Source organism: Camelina sativa, chromosome 14 (genome assembly GCF_000633955.1).
Source record: "Camelina sativa cultivar DH55 chromosome 14, Cs, whole genome shotgun sequence".
Taxonomy (NCBI): Eukaryota; Viridiplantae; Streptophyta; class Magnoliopsida; order Brassicales; family Brassicaceae; genus Camelina; species Camelina sativa.
Window position 1 is genome coordinate 24,248,796 of NC_025698.1, and position 16,734 is coordinate 24,265,529.

The 16,734-nt window shown below is 36.0% G+C and overlaps 3 protein-coding genes across 5 annotated transcripts; all 3 read left to right on the forward strand.

Annotated features, from left to right (window-relative positions):
* Positions 76–1,327, forward strand: LOC104742321. Its single transcript, XM_010463317.2, has 5 exons — positions 76–290; positions 390–458; positions 549–624; positions 707–771; positions 867–1,327. The coding sequence occupies exons 1-5, from the start codon at positions 117–119 to the stop codon at positions 942–944; spliced, it is 462 nt and encodes a 153-aa protein (XP_010461619.1). The 5' UTR covers positions 76–116; the 3' UTR covers positions 945–1,327.
* LOC104742322 (tRNA-specific adenosine deaminase 2) lies at positions 1,623–3,804 on the forward strand. Of its 3 annotated transcripts, none has more exons than XM_010463319.2 (8): positions 1,623–1,904; positions 2,306–2,437; positions 2,521–2,558; positions 2,679–2,745; positions 2,927–3,086; positions 3,187–3,277; positions 3,346–3,449; positions 3,527–3,804. In XM_010463319.2, the coding sequence occupies exons 2-8, from the start codon at positions 2,348–2,350 to the stop codon at positions 3,568–3,570; spliced, it is 594 nt and encodes a 197-aa protein (XP_010461621.1). In that variant the 5' UTR covers positions 1,623–1,904; positions 2,306–2,347; the 3' UTR covers positions 3,571–3,804. The 3 variants fall into 3 exon arrangements, with proteins under 3 accessions (XP_010461621.1, XP_010461620.1, XP_019090917.1); XM_010463318.2 differs by having other exon boundaries at positions 1,624–1,904; positions 3,178–3,277; XM_019235372.1 differs by lacking the exon at positions 1,623–1,904 and adding an exon at positions 1,922–2,009 and having other exon boundaries at positions 3,178–3,277.
* On the forward strand, positions 16,013–16,492 carry LOC109128841 (zinc finger CCCH domain-containing protein 13-like). Its single transcript, XM_019235951.1, has one exon. It carries the CDS (start codon positions 16,043–16,045, stop codon positions 16,310–16,312), a length of 270 nt encoding a protein of 89 aa, XP_019091496.1. The 5' UTR covers positions 16,013–16,042; the 3' UTR covers positions 16,313–16,492.

Genomic DNA, 16,734 nt, shown 5'->3' on the forward strand with positions numbered 1-16,734 from the left:
TTGAACCGTAAAACACCGGATTAAACCGAAAACAATTGAAATTGATTTTTGGTTCGCTTATTTCTCAAAAGAAGAGAGGACCAGACTTTTTCTCTCTCTCTCGGACTTGAGAGACAATGGGGACTGCATACGACCAAGTTCTTCGCTCTGTTGCCCAGGTGAACATCGCCGACCAGACCGAAGATTCCGGCGACGTAGTCAGTGATGGAGACGGTGTAAAAGTCTCGTGCTTCACTGAAGTTTTCGATGATGTCACAATCCAGTTCCAGATCATCCGTCTCGCGAAACAGGTTCCCGCCAGTAACTTAGCTTTGTTCTTTTTTTTAACCTAATTCTCCCGCCTTCGATCTTCATCGGAACGAAAGCTTAATTTGGGAATTTTTGTGTAGATTTATGTATGGCTTGGTTGTAACTCCGCCAAATTTGGGAATTTGTACGCAGCCGCTTCAACACGACCGGTGAGATTCTAAAAATTTGCAATTTTCATGGCAATTAGGGTTTTCAGTGTTCTGAAATTGGGAATTTTTTTGGTTTTGTTTCTATGGCAGAGCAATACCGTGAGTGTTACTTCAGTACTTGGTGGATCATCTGATAACACTGGATCTGGCATTGCGCGTAGATTAGGTTAGAATCTGATGATTGCAATTTCAAATCCTTCTCTTTCTTGTTATAAATTCTCTGTTTTTTTTTTGGGTGTGTTCTCTAGTGTTGAAGACTGGACTCAATATAATACTGGCTTGCAACATCCCTAAGAACAATCCCTTGCTCGAGGTTTGTTCTTTCGCTTTTGCTTTTGTCTTATAGAAATGAGAAAGAAACAAGCTTTATTTAGATAATACTCGTTTGTCTTGTGTTGTGTTGTGTAGGCAAAAGCTGAGAAAGTGTTGATTAGAAAGCTGATTGATCTTGGTTACACAATGCCAAGACCTGTAAGAGCAACATAGCCAGTTTAGCTGTTTCTTGAGTTTGTTTCTCCTCTTTGTGTTCTACCATTTTATCTGCGGATAATTACTGAATCATTCTAACATATCTAAGATCGAGTGGCATGAATGAGTTTTCTTAACGCTATATATCTTCTCCATATTCAAAGAGTTGGTTCCTTTTTCATGGCTTTCAAATGTGTTTTTTCTTCTCCCTCTTCTTTGTCAATTTTGGCCTGTCGTTTCGTCATCCAAACTTGGAAGCTATGTGGTGATGCATTATATACAACATGCTTGATCTTTTTTGTTGTTGTTGTGTTAAGAAGGCAAATCCTTGGGACATGTCTAAGTGTGAAACTACTGTATGATGGAACCATTCCTCTTTCACTCTATATTTGTCACTTGCAGACCTGTATTGATAATGTTTAACATAAAATTGATGTGTGTGTGTGTGTTGACACTTGTAGACAAACAAATCACATACTCATCATCCACTGTGAATATATTGGGACTTGTACAATTCAGTCTTTGGCTCTATCCCATGAATATTCCAGTGTAATTGGGTTTTGAGTAATCCAGATCAGGGTTACCCAAACCGGAATTTCGAAATTTGGTTCGGATAACGGTTTCTCGGTTTGGTTTGGTTTGGCTTTTAACCCGAAAACTAATTCGGACAGGAATAAACCAAAATTGTAAACCCTAAAGCAAGTTTAATGTTCATCATCGAGAGATCCGAGACTCATACCTTCTTCTCCTTACAGACAGACCCTAAAGCAAGTTGACTGTGCTTATCTCGAATCTCCGACTAGGAAACGGCAAAACTCAGACGACCCCTTTATCATCAAAACGGTTAAACTTTGATCTTCGTAAACGACGTCGTTTCGGGGTATTAGTTTAATATCCACAAAACAACGTCATTTTCTACAGAACAGAGACGATAGCTCCGTTGCTCGTTGCGGTGAATTAGTCTTGGTTTTTTTCCTGGTTAGATAATTTCTTTGTATCTTCTTTCCTTGGATTCTTTGAGTCCTCCAGATTTACTCACAGTTCCAGTTCTATTACATACAGTCTCAAAACCATACCTTTCTTGTTGGTCTCGGTGACTCTTAATCTCTTATGTTCATTGTTCATTGCTTATAGGCTTTCTGTTCAAAGCACAAATGCTGTTTTCTTTTCGATCCCTGAGAGCATAATGTGATTAGTTTTAGTCCTAACAGTTCTCTGTTACATGTGTTGTATTTGTCTAGTTTCGATTTTGGTAGACATATATTAAGAACATTGGGAGTAATAAAAAAAAGAGTTTGGTTTCTTTGGAATGGATATGCCAAAGAGACCATCCTCTATTTAGCTATAATTAAGGCTTTTTTTGAATCTTTGCTAATCAGGTTTTGTTACTTACGCACTCTGGTGAAGCCGAGTCTAAAGTTATGACACCAGTAGAAGAGGACAATTTTGAGGATTCTCATATTTACAATTGTGAGGATTCTCATATTTATATGGGCTTTGCTCTGCACCAGGTAATAACACTAGTATTGGTTCTGTAATACTGCAAAAGTTTGTTTCTTTTAGAGTTATGGTGGTTGATTTCCCTTGATTGCAGGCTAAACTTGCTCTGGAGGCTCTTGAAGTTCCCGTGGGGTCTCTTATTTTTGCCTTTGCTTCATCCCAATTTGTGTTTTCTTACCATTTGTCAATCAATTTTACATAAGAGATAACTAATGTGTTTTTTTTTTTTGTCTCCTGGTTTGTCTGGATCAGATGTGTTATTCTTGAGGACGGTAAGGTCATTGCTTCAGGGAGAAACCGAACAAATGAGACACGCAATGTAATCATTCAAACTTTCAGAAGTAACTAAGCTTGAAAATTTCTATCTGTTCTAGCTATAAGCTAGTTTCTTCAGTTATATATTAGATAGTCTATCTTTCACTATCTCTCTCTGGCTTAATTTATTTATTGAGTAATACAAGAAACATATGATTGTTACCGTTACAATTTTGTTCGAACAGGCCACAAGACATGCAGAGATGGAAGCAATTGATCAACTTGTCGGACAATGGCAGAAAAATGGACTCTCACCTTCACAAGTCGCTGAGAAATTCTCGAAATGCACTCTTTACGTAACATGCGAACCTTGCATAATGTGTGCATCGGCCTTATCGTTTCTTGGTATGAATTCCTTAAGCTGAATTTAGACATTTTTTGTTTTGTTTTGTTTTGTTTCTGATGTGAAAATGGTATGCTCTGCTCTTAACTGAAGGTATAAAAGAAGTGTATTATGGATGTGCGAATGATAAATTTGGGGGATGTGGTTCCATTTTGTCGCTTCACTTAGGCAGTTCTCAGCAGTCAGATATTCTGTAGGTTCTACGATCACACTACTGTCTTATAAAGAGATGCCTTATTAATTGAATTCTGTTGTTTATAGGGAAGAAGCTCAAAGAGGCAAAGGGTACAAGTGCAGAGGAGGAATAATGGCAGAAGAAGCTGTCTCTCTTTTCAAATGTTTCTATGAGCAAGGCAATCCCAATGGTAACTAGTCTCATCTTTACTTATAACTCTATTTCTTATGAAACGTCTCCATAAGTTTTTTTTTCTTCCCGTTATAGCCCCAAAACCACACCGCCCGGTAGTTCAAAGAGAGAGGACTTGAGGTTAACATGTTGCAGATATTGGCGTTCATAGGACTCTGCATTGAAGGTTGCTCTACAGAACATTGCCCATTTTAGCTTTCAGTCCCATATACCGTTTACTTTTTGTTTGATTGTTTGTAAGTTTTCAATGATTCTCCTTATGGTTTTGCTACTTTTTGCACATGAAACAATAAGAGAGACAATTTTCAAAATCGAGTAAATGCATTTCCTCATAATTCGAAAATTTCAACTTACATCTACTGTGTGTATTTTATACAATTTGTACTGTTGATATGTTTAGACAGTTGAGAATGTCTATACAAAGATAGTTGTAACTTGATTGAACTCTCTAGAGGTTAATTAAAAACTCTGGTTCTCTATTTATATCTGCGAATAGATTTTGGACTATGTAAACAAAATACCAACCGCATCTGCTAAAAACAGTAAACAATCAATCATCATGGTCAATTCACGACTTCACGTACTAGTGAAAAAACAATTAAACACAAAAAAAAAAAAAACCTCAAACAATGAAAATTGCATCCACAGTAACTGTTCCAAGCCGCATCAAATAGTAGCAGAAAGAGCATTTGCATTCAACAAGCGACATGATTTGGGGACTTAAAGAACAACATCAAACCTAGGCCTAATCAAACCACTCAAAACTTGCCCCAAATCTAATCTCCATGGCGTCTTTCAAGCTCAATAATCTCCGCACACCACCAAACCAAATTTTCTTGAGAGCCATCACACTCCTCAACCTACAAAACCGCCATTTTCCCACCGTAATCAACCATTTTACAATGCCACCCCTCACGGTTGAGGAAAGTAGGCAAACATTCAAATCCATTCCGTAATTGTTCAGGCAAAACTTGAAGACCCTTCACTCGGTTCCAAAATTTTACCTTATAGTCATACCAATAGAACCGTATGTTAAACCAAAATATCAAGATGTTGTCTATCACACAAAGACTATTGTACAGTGCACCATCCTTATCATCAAAGAGGTGAGACTTATCACCAAAGAGGTGAGACTTATCACCAAAGAGGTAGACTTTTCCTTCAAGTCCAAAGCTTTTGTGTTCAGCTACACGTTCATTGCGTATCTCCGCGCTAGGGCTAGTTAGAGAGCTCCAAGTTTGAGTATTTGGATGAAAACTCTCTAACCTAGTTCATGGAATTGTGGTCTTGGCAACCAAATGTGGAGGAGGAGGAGCTCCGGTCCACACGCATGCTATAGTTTGTGATTGTTAAATTTAGAAACAAGATTGTTAAAGTATAAGTCACTTTATTAGCTTAAGAAAATCTCTCAAAACTTAAGCTCTCAATCTCTCTCAAATCTCTCACACATAACTCTTCTGTTCTATGTAGCCCTGAGATTAATATCCGATATCCGTAGATATCCGTATCCGTATCCGCTCTAAAAAACGGATATCCGGGCGAACGGATACGGATACAGATAGTGAAATAGCAAATAAAACGGATACGAATACGAATACAAATAGTGCTAAATTTTAAAAACGAATAACGGATATCCGCTTTTTTCAAACATCCTTTATTATATACGGATACAGATACAGATAATGCTAAATTTTAAAACGGATATTTGTTTTTTTCACGGATATCCGGTATTTAGATACGAATATACAATATTTTTTTTTCCAAAATACGTTGTATTTTAGTTTAAAATACATAATATTTTTAATTTTATTTTTTTACGGATATCCGCGGATATTCGCGGATAGTCGAAATTTTAACGGATATCCAGATAACGGATATCCGAAATCTTCGGATACAAATACGAATAATAAATTACGGATAAAACAGATACGGATACGAATACGGATATCCCAAAAAAAGCGGATATCCGCTCTGTTAACATGGTTAGTTCTATGCAACACTTGCATCTCTTTATATGTAAAACCAAAACCATCTAATCCTAATCCTATTTGGTAATGTATGTTTAGATAACTCCAAATAGGTTAGGACAAACCAAGTCTTCAAGTCTAATCCAACATTCTCCCCTTTAAGCTTGAACTCACTTTTCTTCAAATCGTAAACACCAATGAGATCTCTCATCTCTTTGAACTTATTTCTTCCAAGTGCCTTTGTCAATATGTTTGCCTTTTACTCACCTCCAAGAACATGCTCAACCTCAATCTGGCCTTTTTCAACACACTCTCTAATAAAATGATATCGCTTATGTATGTGTTTACTACGACCATGAATGTAACGCCCCGACCGCCACCTCTCAGTGGGCCCCATGTCCAATCCCAGTACATGGGCCCACTTTCCTTAATGGGCCTCACGGTCTCTCACTAGACCCGTGAGCCCATCCATATCCGACGGCCGGTTTGCTACGTCCGGGAGGCTTTAAAGACTTGTTACCATCCCTACAAACCCCCCACCACATGATCTTTCCCTGTGTTTTGTTCTCACTCGCACAGTTCCGACAGTCACTTCCCGGAAGGTCACCCATCTTGAGACTACTCCAGCTCAAGCACCCTTAACTATGGAGTTCTCTCAGGACCCTTGACCGAAAATATAAGTGCACTTTGGTGACATAGGTGACCAAATCAATTCTTTTAAACCTATCTGCAAGTCTCTGAAACCGGGATGTCACAATTCACCCCCACTTACAGATCGCAACGTCCTCGTTGCGCACCAAGACCGTCACCCCCTTACGGTGTGAGCCCAGTCGACTCCACACTCGCCTGGGTTCGGCTCTGATACCACTTTTAACGCCCCGACCGCCACCTCTCAGTGGGCCCTATGTCCAATCCCAGTACATGGGCCTGCTTTCCTTAATGGGCCTCACGGTCTCTCACTAGGCCCGTGAGCCCATCCATACCCGAAGACTGGTTTGCTACATCCGGGAGGCTTTAAAGACTTGTTATCGTCCCTACAAATTCCCACATGATCTTTCCCTGTGTTTTGTCCTCACTTGCACAGTTCCGATAGTCACTTCCCGGAAGGTCACCCATCCTGAGACTACTCCTGCTCAAGCACACTTAACTCTGGAGTTCTCTCAGGACCCTTGACTGAATAGATAAGTGCACTTTGGTGACATAGGTAGCCAAATCAATTATTTTAAACCTTTCTGCAAGTCTCTGAAACTAGGGTGTCACAATGAAACAATGGATTCTTTGTCAAAGCAATTGCAGATCGATTATCAACACGTATTGTCACCTTCTCGCTTGGAGCTCCGGTTATTTCACTAAGCAATTCCTGCAACCAAATAGCTTGTTTTGCAGCCTCTGTTCCGGCCATGAACTTGGCCTCACACGAAGAAAGAGCTACAACATCCTGCTTTTGTGAAGACCAAGTAACTGACTCTCTCCTAGATAGAAAATGTGTCCAGCAGTACTCTTGCCATCATCTTCATCGACATTATGGATGTTGTCGCTAAACCCTATTAGCTTTGGTATCTTTGTTCTTCTAAATTCCAAGCCAAGTGTTTTAGTTCCCCTTAAGTACCTCAGACATTTCTTCATTGCTGCTTTGTGTGATTCTCTTGGGCTTTGCATGTATCTACTCAGAATTCCCACACAGCAAAACAAGTCTGGTCTTGTGTGAAGCAGATAGCGAAGACATCCTACATGTTTTCTATACACCGTTGCATCAATCTCTCTTTCATTCACTGCTTTAGAGAGTTTTAAACCAAGTTATGTGGGTGTGTGGACTGGATTACATTTGTCCATCTTAGGTTCTTCAAGAATCTTCTGTGCATAGCGTGCTTGATTTAGTGTTATCCCTCCTTGATGCTGAACAACCTCAATTCCTAGATAGTATGTCAATTTTCCAAGGTCACTCATCTCAAACTTTGATCCCATCTCCTTCTTGAAATCGTTAATGACATCCACGCTTGTCCCCGTAACAAAAAGATCATCGACATAGACACCAATGATCAACAAATCTCTTCCAACCTCCTTTTGTTGTTCCAGGCTTGTGGTGCTTGTCGTAATCCATATAGAACTTTATTGTGTTTGTAAAATTTGTCTTCTCTTCATGCCTTCTCGAATCCTTCTGGTTGTGAGACATACACTTTTTCTTTTAGTTCTCAATGAAGAAAGGCTGTTTTGACATCGAGATGACGAATTTCCCATCCATGTGCAGCTGCAAGACCAATAAGGAGTCTAATTGTTTAAATCCTTGCCACTGGAGAAAAAACTTCTTCAAAGTCCACACCATACTGTTGCACATAACCCTTTGCAACATGTGTTGCTTTGTGTTTGTTGATGCCCATCTGAATTTCTTTTGAGTTTGAACACCCATTTGAGACCGATTGGTTTTTCTCCAATTGGTAAATCAACAAGATCCCAAGTCTTAAGCTTTTCGATTGATCCAACTTCCTTTTTACAAGCGTGTATCCATTCTTTCGTCTCTTTTGCTTCTGCAAACTTTCTTGGCTCGTTGTTTAAACATAAAAACAACATCTCACCTTCTTCTTCAGCAAGTAAAACATAGTCTTCTAAGTATTTTGGCATGTGTTTTTCCCTTTGTGATCTCCTTAAAACATTTGGAGATGTATCTGTTTGTATCGCGTGATCAGGTTCATTGATATCTGCACTCTCAACTTCGTTATTTTCTGTAATCTCTGGTTCTTCTTCATTATCAAGTATTTGTTCTGTCTCAACACCTTCATTGTTTCCTTGAAGTCCACGATTACCAGAATCAGCAAACATAAACTCGAAGCTTCCATTACCGTCTCTCATGCTTCCTTCAACCTTCCAATTCCATCCTTTTGATTCGTCGAAGATGACATCTCTGTTCACAACAATCTTCTTTGTCTGTGGAACAAGCAAACGATAGGCTTTAGAGCTTGGTTCTATTCTGAGATGAACTAGTATGCGTGTTCTGTCGTCTAACTTTTTTAAGTGCTGACGATCAACCTTTGAATACCCAATACAACCAAAGACACGTATATGATCTATGCTAGGTTTCTTGTCTCGAAACAGTTCATACAGAGTCATGTATTTAAGAGCTCGAGTCACCACTCTGTTTAGCAAGTAGGTTGAGTGTCTTACCACTTATCCCCACATGTAATTTGGCATGTACATGTGTTTCAGAATGCTTCTCGCCATCTCCATCAATGTTCTGTTTCGTCTCTCCACTACTTTGTTCTACTGTGGAGTGTAGGGTTCTGTGAGGTGTCTTTTAATGCCATGTTCTTCACAGAAGCTATTGAACTCAAATGATACAAATTCTCCTACTCGGTTTGTTCTCAAGGTTTGTATTTTTCTATATGATTCTTTCTCTACCATCGATTTAAAGTTTCTGAACTTTTGAAAAGCTTCTCCCTTCTCTTTCAATAGAATTGTCCACATATACCTTGAGAAATCATCTATGAGGACAAAGACATATCGGTTTCCAGCACTCGTAGCTTGTGTTATCGGTCCACAGAGATCACCATGTATAAGTTCAAGTTTCTTTGTTGCTCGATACGTGGTTCCTTGTGGAAAAACATGCCGAGGGTGTTTACCAAGTAAACATGAGCTGCAGATCATCTTCTCAAGAAAGGTATTTAGAGCTCCATGGACTAATTTTCTTTGTATCATAGAGTTTAAAGTTGGGAAGTTCACATGTCCCATCCTTGCATGCCACTTGTTTGGTGTATTTGCATCCGCAAAGTACAAACAAGTGTTGTCTTTCAACACCATAAGTACCTTGTACAGCCTATTTGGAGAGCTTTCTTTGGCAAAGAGTTTTCCATCACGATCTTTCATTGTCAAGTGTCCATCCATTAATCTGATGTCGCATCCTTCTTCTGTAGCTTGACCGAGACTGAGGGGGGGTATTGGTTTGGGATTTTAAGAGAATTTTAATGACTTTAAATAAAATCATGGAAAGTATAAAATGAAGGATTCTAGGTGATTGTTAGAAAGTTTTTTAAGATCTTGCTGATTTGTTTTTCCTAATCTTGTAAAATCTCTCATAAAATCTTTCTAAAAAAATATTGCACAATATTCTCTTTTTTATTTAACGCTTTTGAAAAAAAAAATCTCTTGCTTATCTCTTCTTCCATAAAATCATCTTTGCCAAAGTCATATATCTAATTCAAGTGAAAGGATTAGACTTGAGACATGCCCTTCAGAAAATATTGGATCTTGACGAAGTTAAAAGTGTTGAAGCGATGTGAAGAGGAGTGACCTAAGAATGGCCTCTCCTTCTTGCTAAGGTTAAAGATTGCTTCAAAACTGAAGCAGCCTCTGGTGTTAGTGTCTGGTGCACGGTATAAGCCCCTGTAAGCATCAGAAAATAACCCACCTTGAACCCTAAGCCCCTCTAAAGAATCTATCTCTGTTTGCTATGAAGTTGAAATTTATACGTAACAAAAAGGTTACCTGTTCGAATTTTCTCTCTACCCAATACGTAACAAAAAGGTTAGTTGATATAAAGATATGTTGAGTCTGAGAGAAGTATCAAAGAGATGAGGACAGAGCAAGTTATGAATATATATCCCAAAAGACCCACGTTTTCATTTTCAACAAAAGAAAAACAAAAGTCTTGGACTATGATTCACAAATCTCTCTATTTGATGATAGTGTTCTCATGAATTTTTTTATGAAGAAAATGATATAAAATCCTAAACCAATAATATAATAATTGAATTCATTCACAATCCAAAATTCTTTTGTTTTACTTGAATAACGTAAAACTTTTAATGACTTTATAAAACTTTTAATCCAATAACACTAGATAGATTTATGAAGATTTTAGATAACTTTTTACAAATCCACAAATAATAACACCAAATTTTAAAAGAGTTTTAAAACGTCTTGATTGAATAACAACATATTTTACATAACTTTTAAAGTCTTTAAAATTCTATTTAACTCTCAAACCAATAACTCCCCTAACAATATTTCTCTTTAAACCAGGAATGTAGTATACATTTGTCCCTTTTCCGTTAATGTCAATGCGTGAATCATCTCCAAATCTTACCTTCCGAATAATTACTTGAGTCAAGAGTGTCAAAATATCTTATGTCTCTAGTCATGTGATTGCTAGCTCAATTTTCGAGGTACCAAACATTCTCACCATCAATATTTGTTTCGAATTTGCTTGGTACACAATGTTTCTCGTTAAGGAACACAACTTCATGCAACATAAGTTCATCCACTAACTTTAAAAGACGATCTCGACAACTACTAGCATAATGCCCAACTTTATCACATCCAAAACATGTGATCTACGAGGCATTCTTCCTTTGTAATGTCCACGACCTCTGCCTCGATTGTTAAATCTGCCCCCTCTTCCTCTTCCTCTGTAATTTCCATTGTATTCATCTCGATTAGACCAATTGGCTTGTCCATCATGTTTAACATACAATAGTTTGTTATGTTCTTCTTGTGTCTCTTGTAGCTCATCTTCTTCTCCAAAGATTCTTTCTTCATAGGTTTTGAGACGTCCAACAATGTCTTCGAAACCTGTAGTATTAAGATCCAATACTTGTTCTCAAGAAGCAACTATGTGTATGTATTTTCTCCGAGGAAGACACTTAAGGAACTTCTTGACCAATTTAGCTTCTTCAATAAATGTTCCTAAAGAAGCAGATTCAGACGGTCAAAGTTGGTCATTTGTGTTTGTAATCTTGATTCTCGCACTCGTTCAGCTCCCACATGTCTTGTTCTAATAGCGTTCCATACTTTCTTAGCTGTATCAAGTTGTCCTACCTGCAAAATCAATGCTTCTGGAATTGACTTGATAACAATGGTATAACCATGTCTCTTTTCTCTTCTTCGATGGTGTCTTCTTCAATAGCTGCCCAAACTTTGTGAACTCGAAGAATAAGCTTCATCTTCATGGCCCAAACTGTATAGTTTGTGGGAGTTAGCATGGGTCATGTAATGGGAGAAGTTCCTCCTCTTTCTTCTGTTTGTGCTACGACAATAGCACATGTTTCATCACCCATTGTGTTTTTCAATTACCTTGCACCTGTCGCTCTGATACCAAATATAGTTTGTGATTGTTTAATTTAGAAACAAGATTGTTAAAGTATAACTCACTTTATTAGCTTAATAAAAATCTCTCAAAACTTAAGCTCTCAATCTGTCTCAAATCTCTCACACAAATCTCTTCTGTTCTATGCAACACTTGCATCTCTTTATATATAAAACCAAAACCGTCTAATCCTAATCCTATTTGATAATCTTGTCTAAGCGAGTTTTCTAGGCCGGGTGACCTGGGTACGGAGATAGGAGCTCCGAATTAGACTAGTGTAGCCTGATAGGACTCCTTTAAGCTTGAAGAAGACTTGAAGACTTGGTTTGTCCTAAACCTATTCGGAGTAGGATTCCTAGAGAGATAACTCCTAAACATCCACCAATCCTAATCTCTCTAGGAATCCTACTCCGAGTAGGTTTAGGACAAACCAAGTCGTCAAGCCTTCTTCAAGCTTAATCCAACACATGCTTGGAGCCTCGTGCCATGTATTTGACTTACAATCCAAGAAAGAGACTCTAGAAGAGGAGGGCACATCCCCACCAATTTTGTAGATATTCGAACCAACAGAGATGATTCGATTAATGCAATTACAAAGGAGGTGAATTGGGAGATAATCAGATTGGGATTGGGACCAGAAGATTGTCACTTGAATTCTTCTTCTTGTTCAATCGGTCAGCTATACGACAGAGAGTGTAGCAGGGAGGGCTAGTGTCCAGAGGGAACCGTAAGCACACATAGAGAAAAGAGTTGGGTAGTACAATCTCGAGACGCGTGCGATGCAGGTCAATAACAAATCATCGGGAAGTGACAGATTCGCTAATTGCGTTCTCATCATCCTCTTCTTTTTAGAGCTTGACAGCAAATGGTTTTGATCAAACTTCAGATTACTTCTACTTCTTCTCCGAGTATATAGAACAAATGAAGTTAGAATGAAGAAGTGAGTTTAAGGTTATTGACTTTAGACTTCTCAAAATCCTTTTCATTTAATCTTAATTGGCCTCGAAATCTATATTATAAAATTCTTAGGTTTAAATAAATAGGCTTGGATCACACAGTTCATTGATTGATCGTATCTGCCTATCTGGCTTCGGACTACATTTTAAGTTAGGTTGGCTGACCATATCGTTCCGGCTTCCGACTACATTTTATGTATTAAGTTACCAAAAGATGTGTGTTGGGTCAACAAACTTAACGAAAATGAATATAAATTGTAACGAAAATGAATATAAATTGTGATGGGGATGTCTAGATGAAACAATCAATCATGTACTTTTTGATTGTCCACCAGTGCCACATAATTGGGCATAATCACAGATACTTTCGGCACCAGGGGTTCTCCAATTGGGATCACCATACGGAAATATGAATTATTTACGCTAATCTCCGTTGAAGTTTAACTTCTTTATATACATAGGTGAAAGCTCTCGTAAAGACTATTTCATCTATTCTCGAGCCTAAGGTTCAACGGAACTCTTGTTCTTGTAGGAAAGTGAAGGTAGAGAGATTGGACTTTCTGAATATCTCCAAAATCCGCCATTAGTTCCACCTGCAGTTTCATAAATCCAGATTGTATGGCTATGAATCCGCTTGTTTCCAGAAGGCTCATGTGACACCTCGGTTTCAGAGACTTGCGCAGAGGTTTTAAAAAATTGATTTGACCACCTATATATGTCACCAAAGTGCACTTATCTTTTCGGTCAAGTGTCATGAGAGAACTATAGAGTTAAGTGTGCTTGAGCTGGAGTAGTACCAAGATGGGTGACCTTTCGTGAAGTGACTGTCAGAACTGTACGAGTTAGGATAAAACACAGGGAAAAATGATGTAGTGATTTGTAGGAACAATAACAAGTCTTTAAAGCCTCCCGAACGTAGCAAATCGATCGTCGTATATGGATGGGTTCACAGGCCTAGTGAATGGATGTGAGGCCCATTAAGAAAGGTGCGCACATGGATTGTGATCGGACATGGGGTCTACTGAGAGGTGGCGGTCGGGACGTTACAAATGGTATATTTGGTTTATTGTCAAAAAAAAAAGAATCCACGTATCTGGGTTTGATTGTTTACTATTGAAACATTACGACCGCTACCTCGTATAAAAAAACCCACGTATTTAAGTGGTATAAATTATGTTATAGTTTTTTTCTGACAATAAACTAACAAACCCAGATACGTGGATTAATAGGTCTCGAACTATTAATTCCAAGAAATTTAGAGATTAAACTTTTTTATTGGATGGAAAATAGATATATAATTTTTTTTCAGGAACAAATAGTTCGAGCTTAAAGTTTGGGATCTATCCAGTTTAATATGATAGTTCTTGTGGGAAAATAGCATATTAGTATGATAAATCAACTAAAGTTCCCTCCTGTTTTAACGCAAATGGACAAATTTTTAGTGTTTTTGATGATTTGGGAGTCTTCCACAAAATTATTATGTATAGAGATTTTCCATTTTACCTATGATTAATGTCGACAAAAATATTTAGTAATGTACAAAATATATAATGTTGCATCAAATAAACCAAAAGTTTTAATGGTTCATCAAATAAAACAAAGATTACAACGGTTCGCCAAATAAATTAGGGGCATTTTCAAAAATACTTTTTTTTTTCATGTCCTTTTTAAAAGTACTTCTTTATGTTGATTATTTTCAAAACTACCCCTCTTTATGTACAAAATGACTAAATTACTCTGTCTTTGAGTGACAACAAGAATGTACTGTCAGCAAAATCGAAACAATTTCCCGCCAAACTTTTTTCCCCACAAAAATCGGAAAATATTCCCGCTAAAAACATGAAAAAATTTTCCCGCAAAAATTGAAAAAATTTCTCGCCAAAAATTGAAAAACATTTACCGCCAAAAATGAAAAAAAATTCCCGCCAATTTTTTTTCCCCGCAAAAATTGGAAATTTTTGTTTCTGTCGAAATTTTTTTGGCGGGAAGTTTTTTATTTTATTGATTAAAATATTTTTCATGTAAAAATAAAATGGTCATTAAAAATTAAAAGAGAGCATAAGTAAAAATATAAAAAGAAGGTATTTTTGAAAATAAATATATCAAAAGGGTATCTTTAACCAATTCTCAATAAACTAAAGCCTAAAAGATTGCAACGGTTTATCAGTTAATCAAATGTTGCAATGGTTGGTTTCTATTATTCATTTATATATATTTTAGTAATTGAATATTGAAATTAATTATGAAAAGTTATCATAAAGAGACAACCGTATACCAAACAAACCTAAAGTTTGCAATGATTTATCAAATCGGGTAAAAGTTGTAATGGTATATATATAACAAAAATTAAAATGGTTATATTAAATGGTCGTAACAAGTTGTTTAATATATTTTAACAATTAAAAATAGAAAATTATAACTAATAAACTTTATTATAAAAAGATGCAACTGTAATAATTATTTTTTCCAGATTATTATTATTATATAGATTTGACTTTTGTATTCATAATAAATTTTGTATTTAATTAATAAAATATGATGTTGTATCCTCTCAGAAAAAGCTATGTAACTCCTTTTTAGCTAATTTTCTATAGTTGTTGACAAAAAAAAAATCTATGTAAGTCATGAAATGACTTATGTCATATTAAAGAAGATTTATATAATTAAATGCATATATCTAAAGTATTAGGTAAATCTAATTACTAAAAAAATAATCAAGTAATGATAAATAAATAAATAGAAATATAGCATTATATTATATTATAGTTAAAACAAAATTACAATTATAACTAAATATAATAAATGTTAATGATGATATATTTCTTCAAAACATGTTTGAGTATTTAATGCTAGATATCTTCTTTTAATGTTTATATATACAGGTAGAACATAATCAAGTATATGCAAACAATACCAAGTCTAATAAGAGAAAACAAAATATGTCTGACAAAAATTGCAAAATATGTCATAAAGAGGTAATTACTAAAATATATTTTGGTAGTTTTTCATAAATTCACCAAACAAACCTAAAGTTTGCAATGATTTATCAAATTAGGTAAAAGTTGTAAGTTGTAACAATATAGATATACCAAAAACTAAAATGGTTAAACTAAACATTTGTAACAATTTGTTTAATATATTTTAACAATTAAAATAGAAAATTATAACTAATGAAAAATTATTATAAAAAATGCAACTGTAATAATTATTTTTTAGAGATTGTTATTATTATATAGATTTGACTTTTGTATTCATAATAACTTTTGTATCTAATTTATAAAATATGATGGTGTTTCCTCAAGCAAAAAGCTATGTAACTCATGAAATGACTTATATCTAAAGTATTTGGTAAATTTAATTACTAAAAAAATAATCAAGTAATGATAAATAAATAAAGATAAATATAGCATTATCTTATAGTAAAAACAAAATTACAATAATAACTAAATGTAATAAATGTTAATGATGATATATTTCTTCTAAACATGTCATTTGAGTATTTAATGCTAGATATCTTCTTCTACTATATATACATGTAGAAAATAATCAAGTATATGCAAACAATATCAAGTCTAATAAGAGAGGAGAAAATATGTCTGACAAAAAATTGCCAGAACATCCAGGGAAACGAGAGTGCGGCACCTATCTTATAACAGGAAACTGTAATCTGAAAAAAAGGTGCAAATACCATCAGCCCAAGAATATAACCCCGATAGAGCCTGGACTGACCCTCAATGAAAATGGCTTACCGTTAAGACCTAATAAAGCCATTTGTCCACATTTCAGTCGCTTCGGCCTTTGCAAATCCGGTCCAACTTGTAAATTCGACCATTCTTCCTCATCCTCACGTAGCAAATTGTGAAAAATGAAACTGAAATTCCCTATCTTTCGTTCAGTTTGTTCTAAATAATACTATAATATTTTATTCACCATTTGTAATAATAATATATGAAAGAATGCAATGATCAAGTTGATCACCATGGTTATCAAAAATGTTCATTTCATGTAACAAGATTAGACTTTTTGTTTCGATTTAATGCAACCAAACAAAGGCCTGATCAAGTTAAGAATCTCTAATAGATACATAATCAATGCCTTGAAAATAAACACAAAAGAGGATCTTACCTTATTTTACTGTCATTGTTTACTTATGAGATTAAACAAGAATCACAACAAACACTCTGATGCCAAACTCTCCTATCATGATCTTGAGGGTAGATACTTTAGACTCTTCCTTGACTGTGTCTTCTGGAAGAAGGACATAAATAAAACCAATTAGTGAAC

What these genes read in the sequence shown, in the direction of transcription:
- LOC104742321 (XM_010463317.2), top strand. Translation starts at nt 117, where the DNA reads ATGGGGACTGCATACGACCAAGTTCTTCGCTCTGTTGCCCAGGTGAAC. An exon ending in CAGCCGCTTCAACACGACCG is followed by an intron (nt 459 to 548) that starts GTGAGATTCTAA and finishes TTTCTATGGCAG; the next exon opens with AGCAATACCGTGAGTGTTAC. An exon ending in AGAACAATCCCTTGCTCGAG is followed by an intron (nt 772 to 866) that starts GTTTGTTCTTTC and finishes TGTGTTGTGTAG; the next exon opens with GCAAAAGCTGAGAAAGTGTT.
- LOC104742322 (XM_010463318.2), top strand. Translation starts at nt 2,348, where the DNA reads ATGACACCAGTAGAAGAGGACAATTTTGAGGATTCTCATATTTACAAT. An exon ending in TGGGCTTTGCTCTGCACCAG is followed by an intron (nt 2,438 to 2,520) that starts GTAATAACACTA and finishes CCTTGATTGCAG; the next exon opens with GCTAAACTTGCTCTGGAGGC. An exon ending in TCTCAGCAGTCAGATATTCT is followed by an intron (nt 3,278 to 3,345) that starts GTAGGTTCTACG and finishes TGTTGTTTATAG; the next exon opens with GGAAGAAGCTCAAAGAGGCA.
- LOC109128841 (XM_019235951.1), top strand. Translation starts at nt 16,043, where the DNA reads ATGTCTGACAAAAAATTGCCAGAACATCCAGGGAAACGAGAGTGCGGC.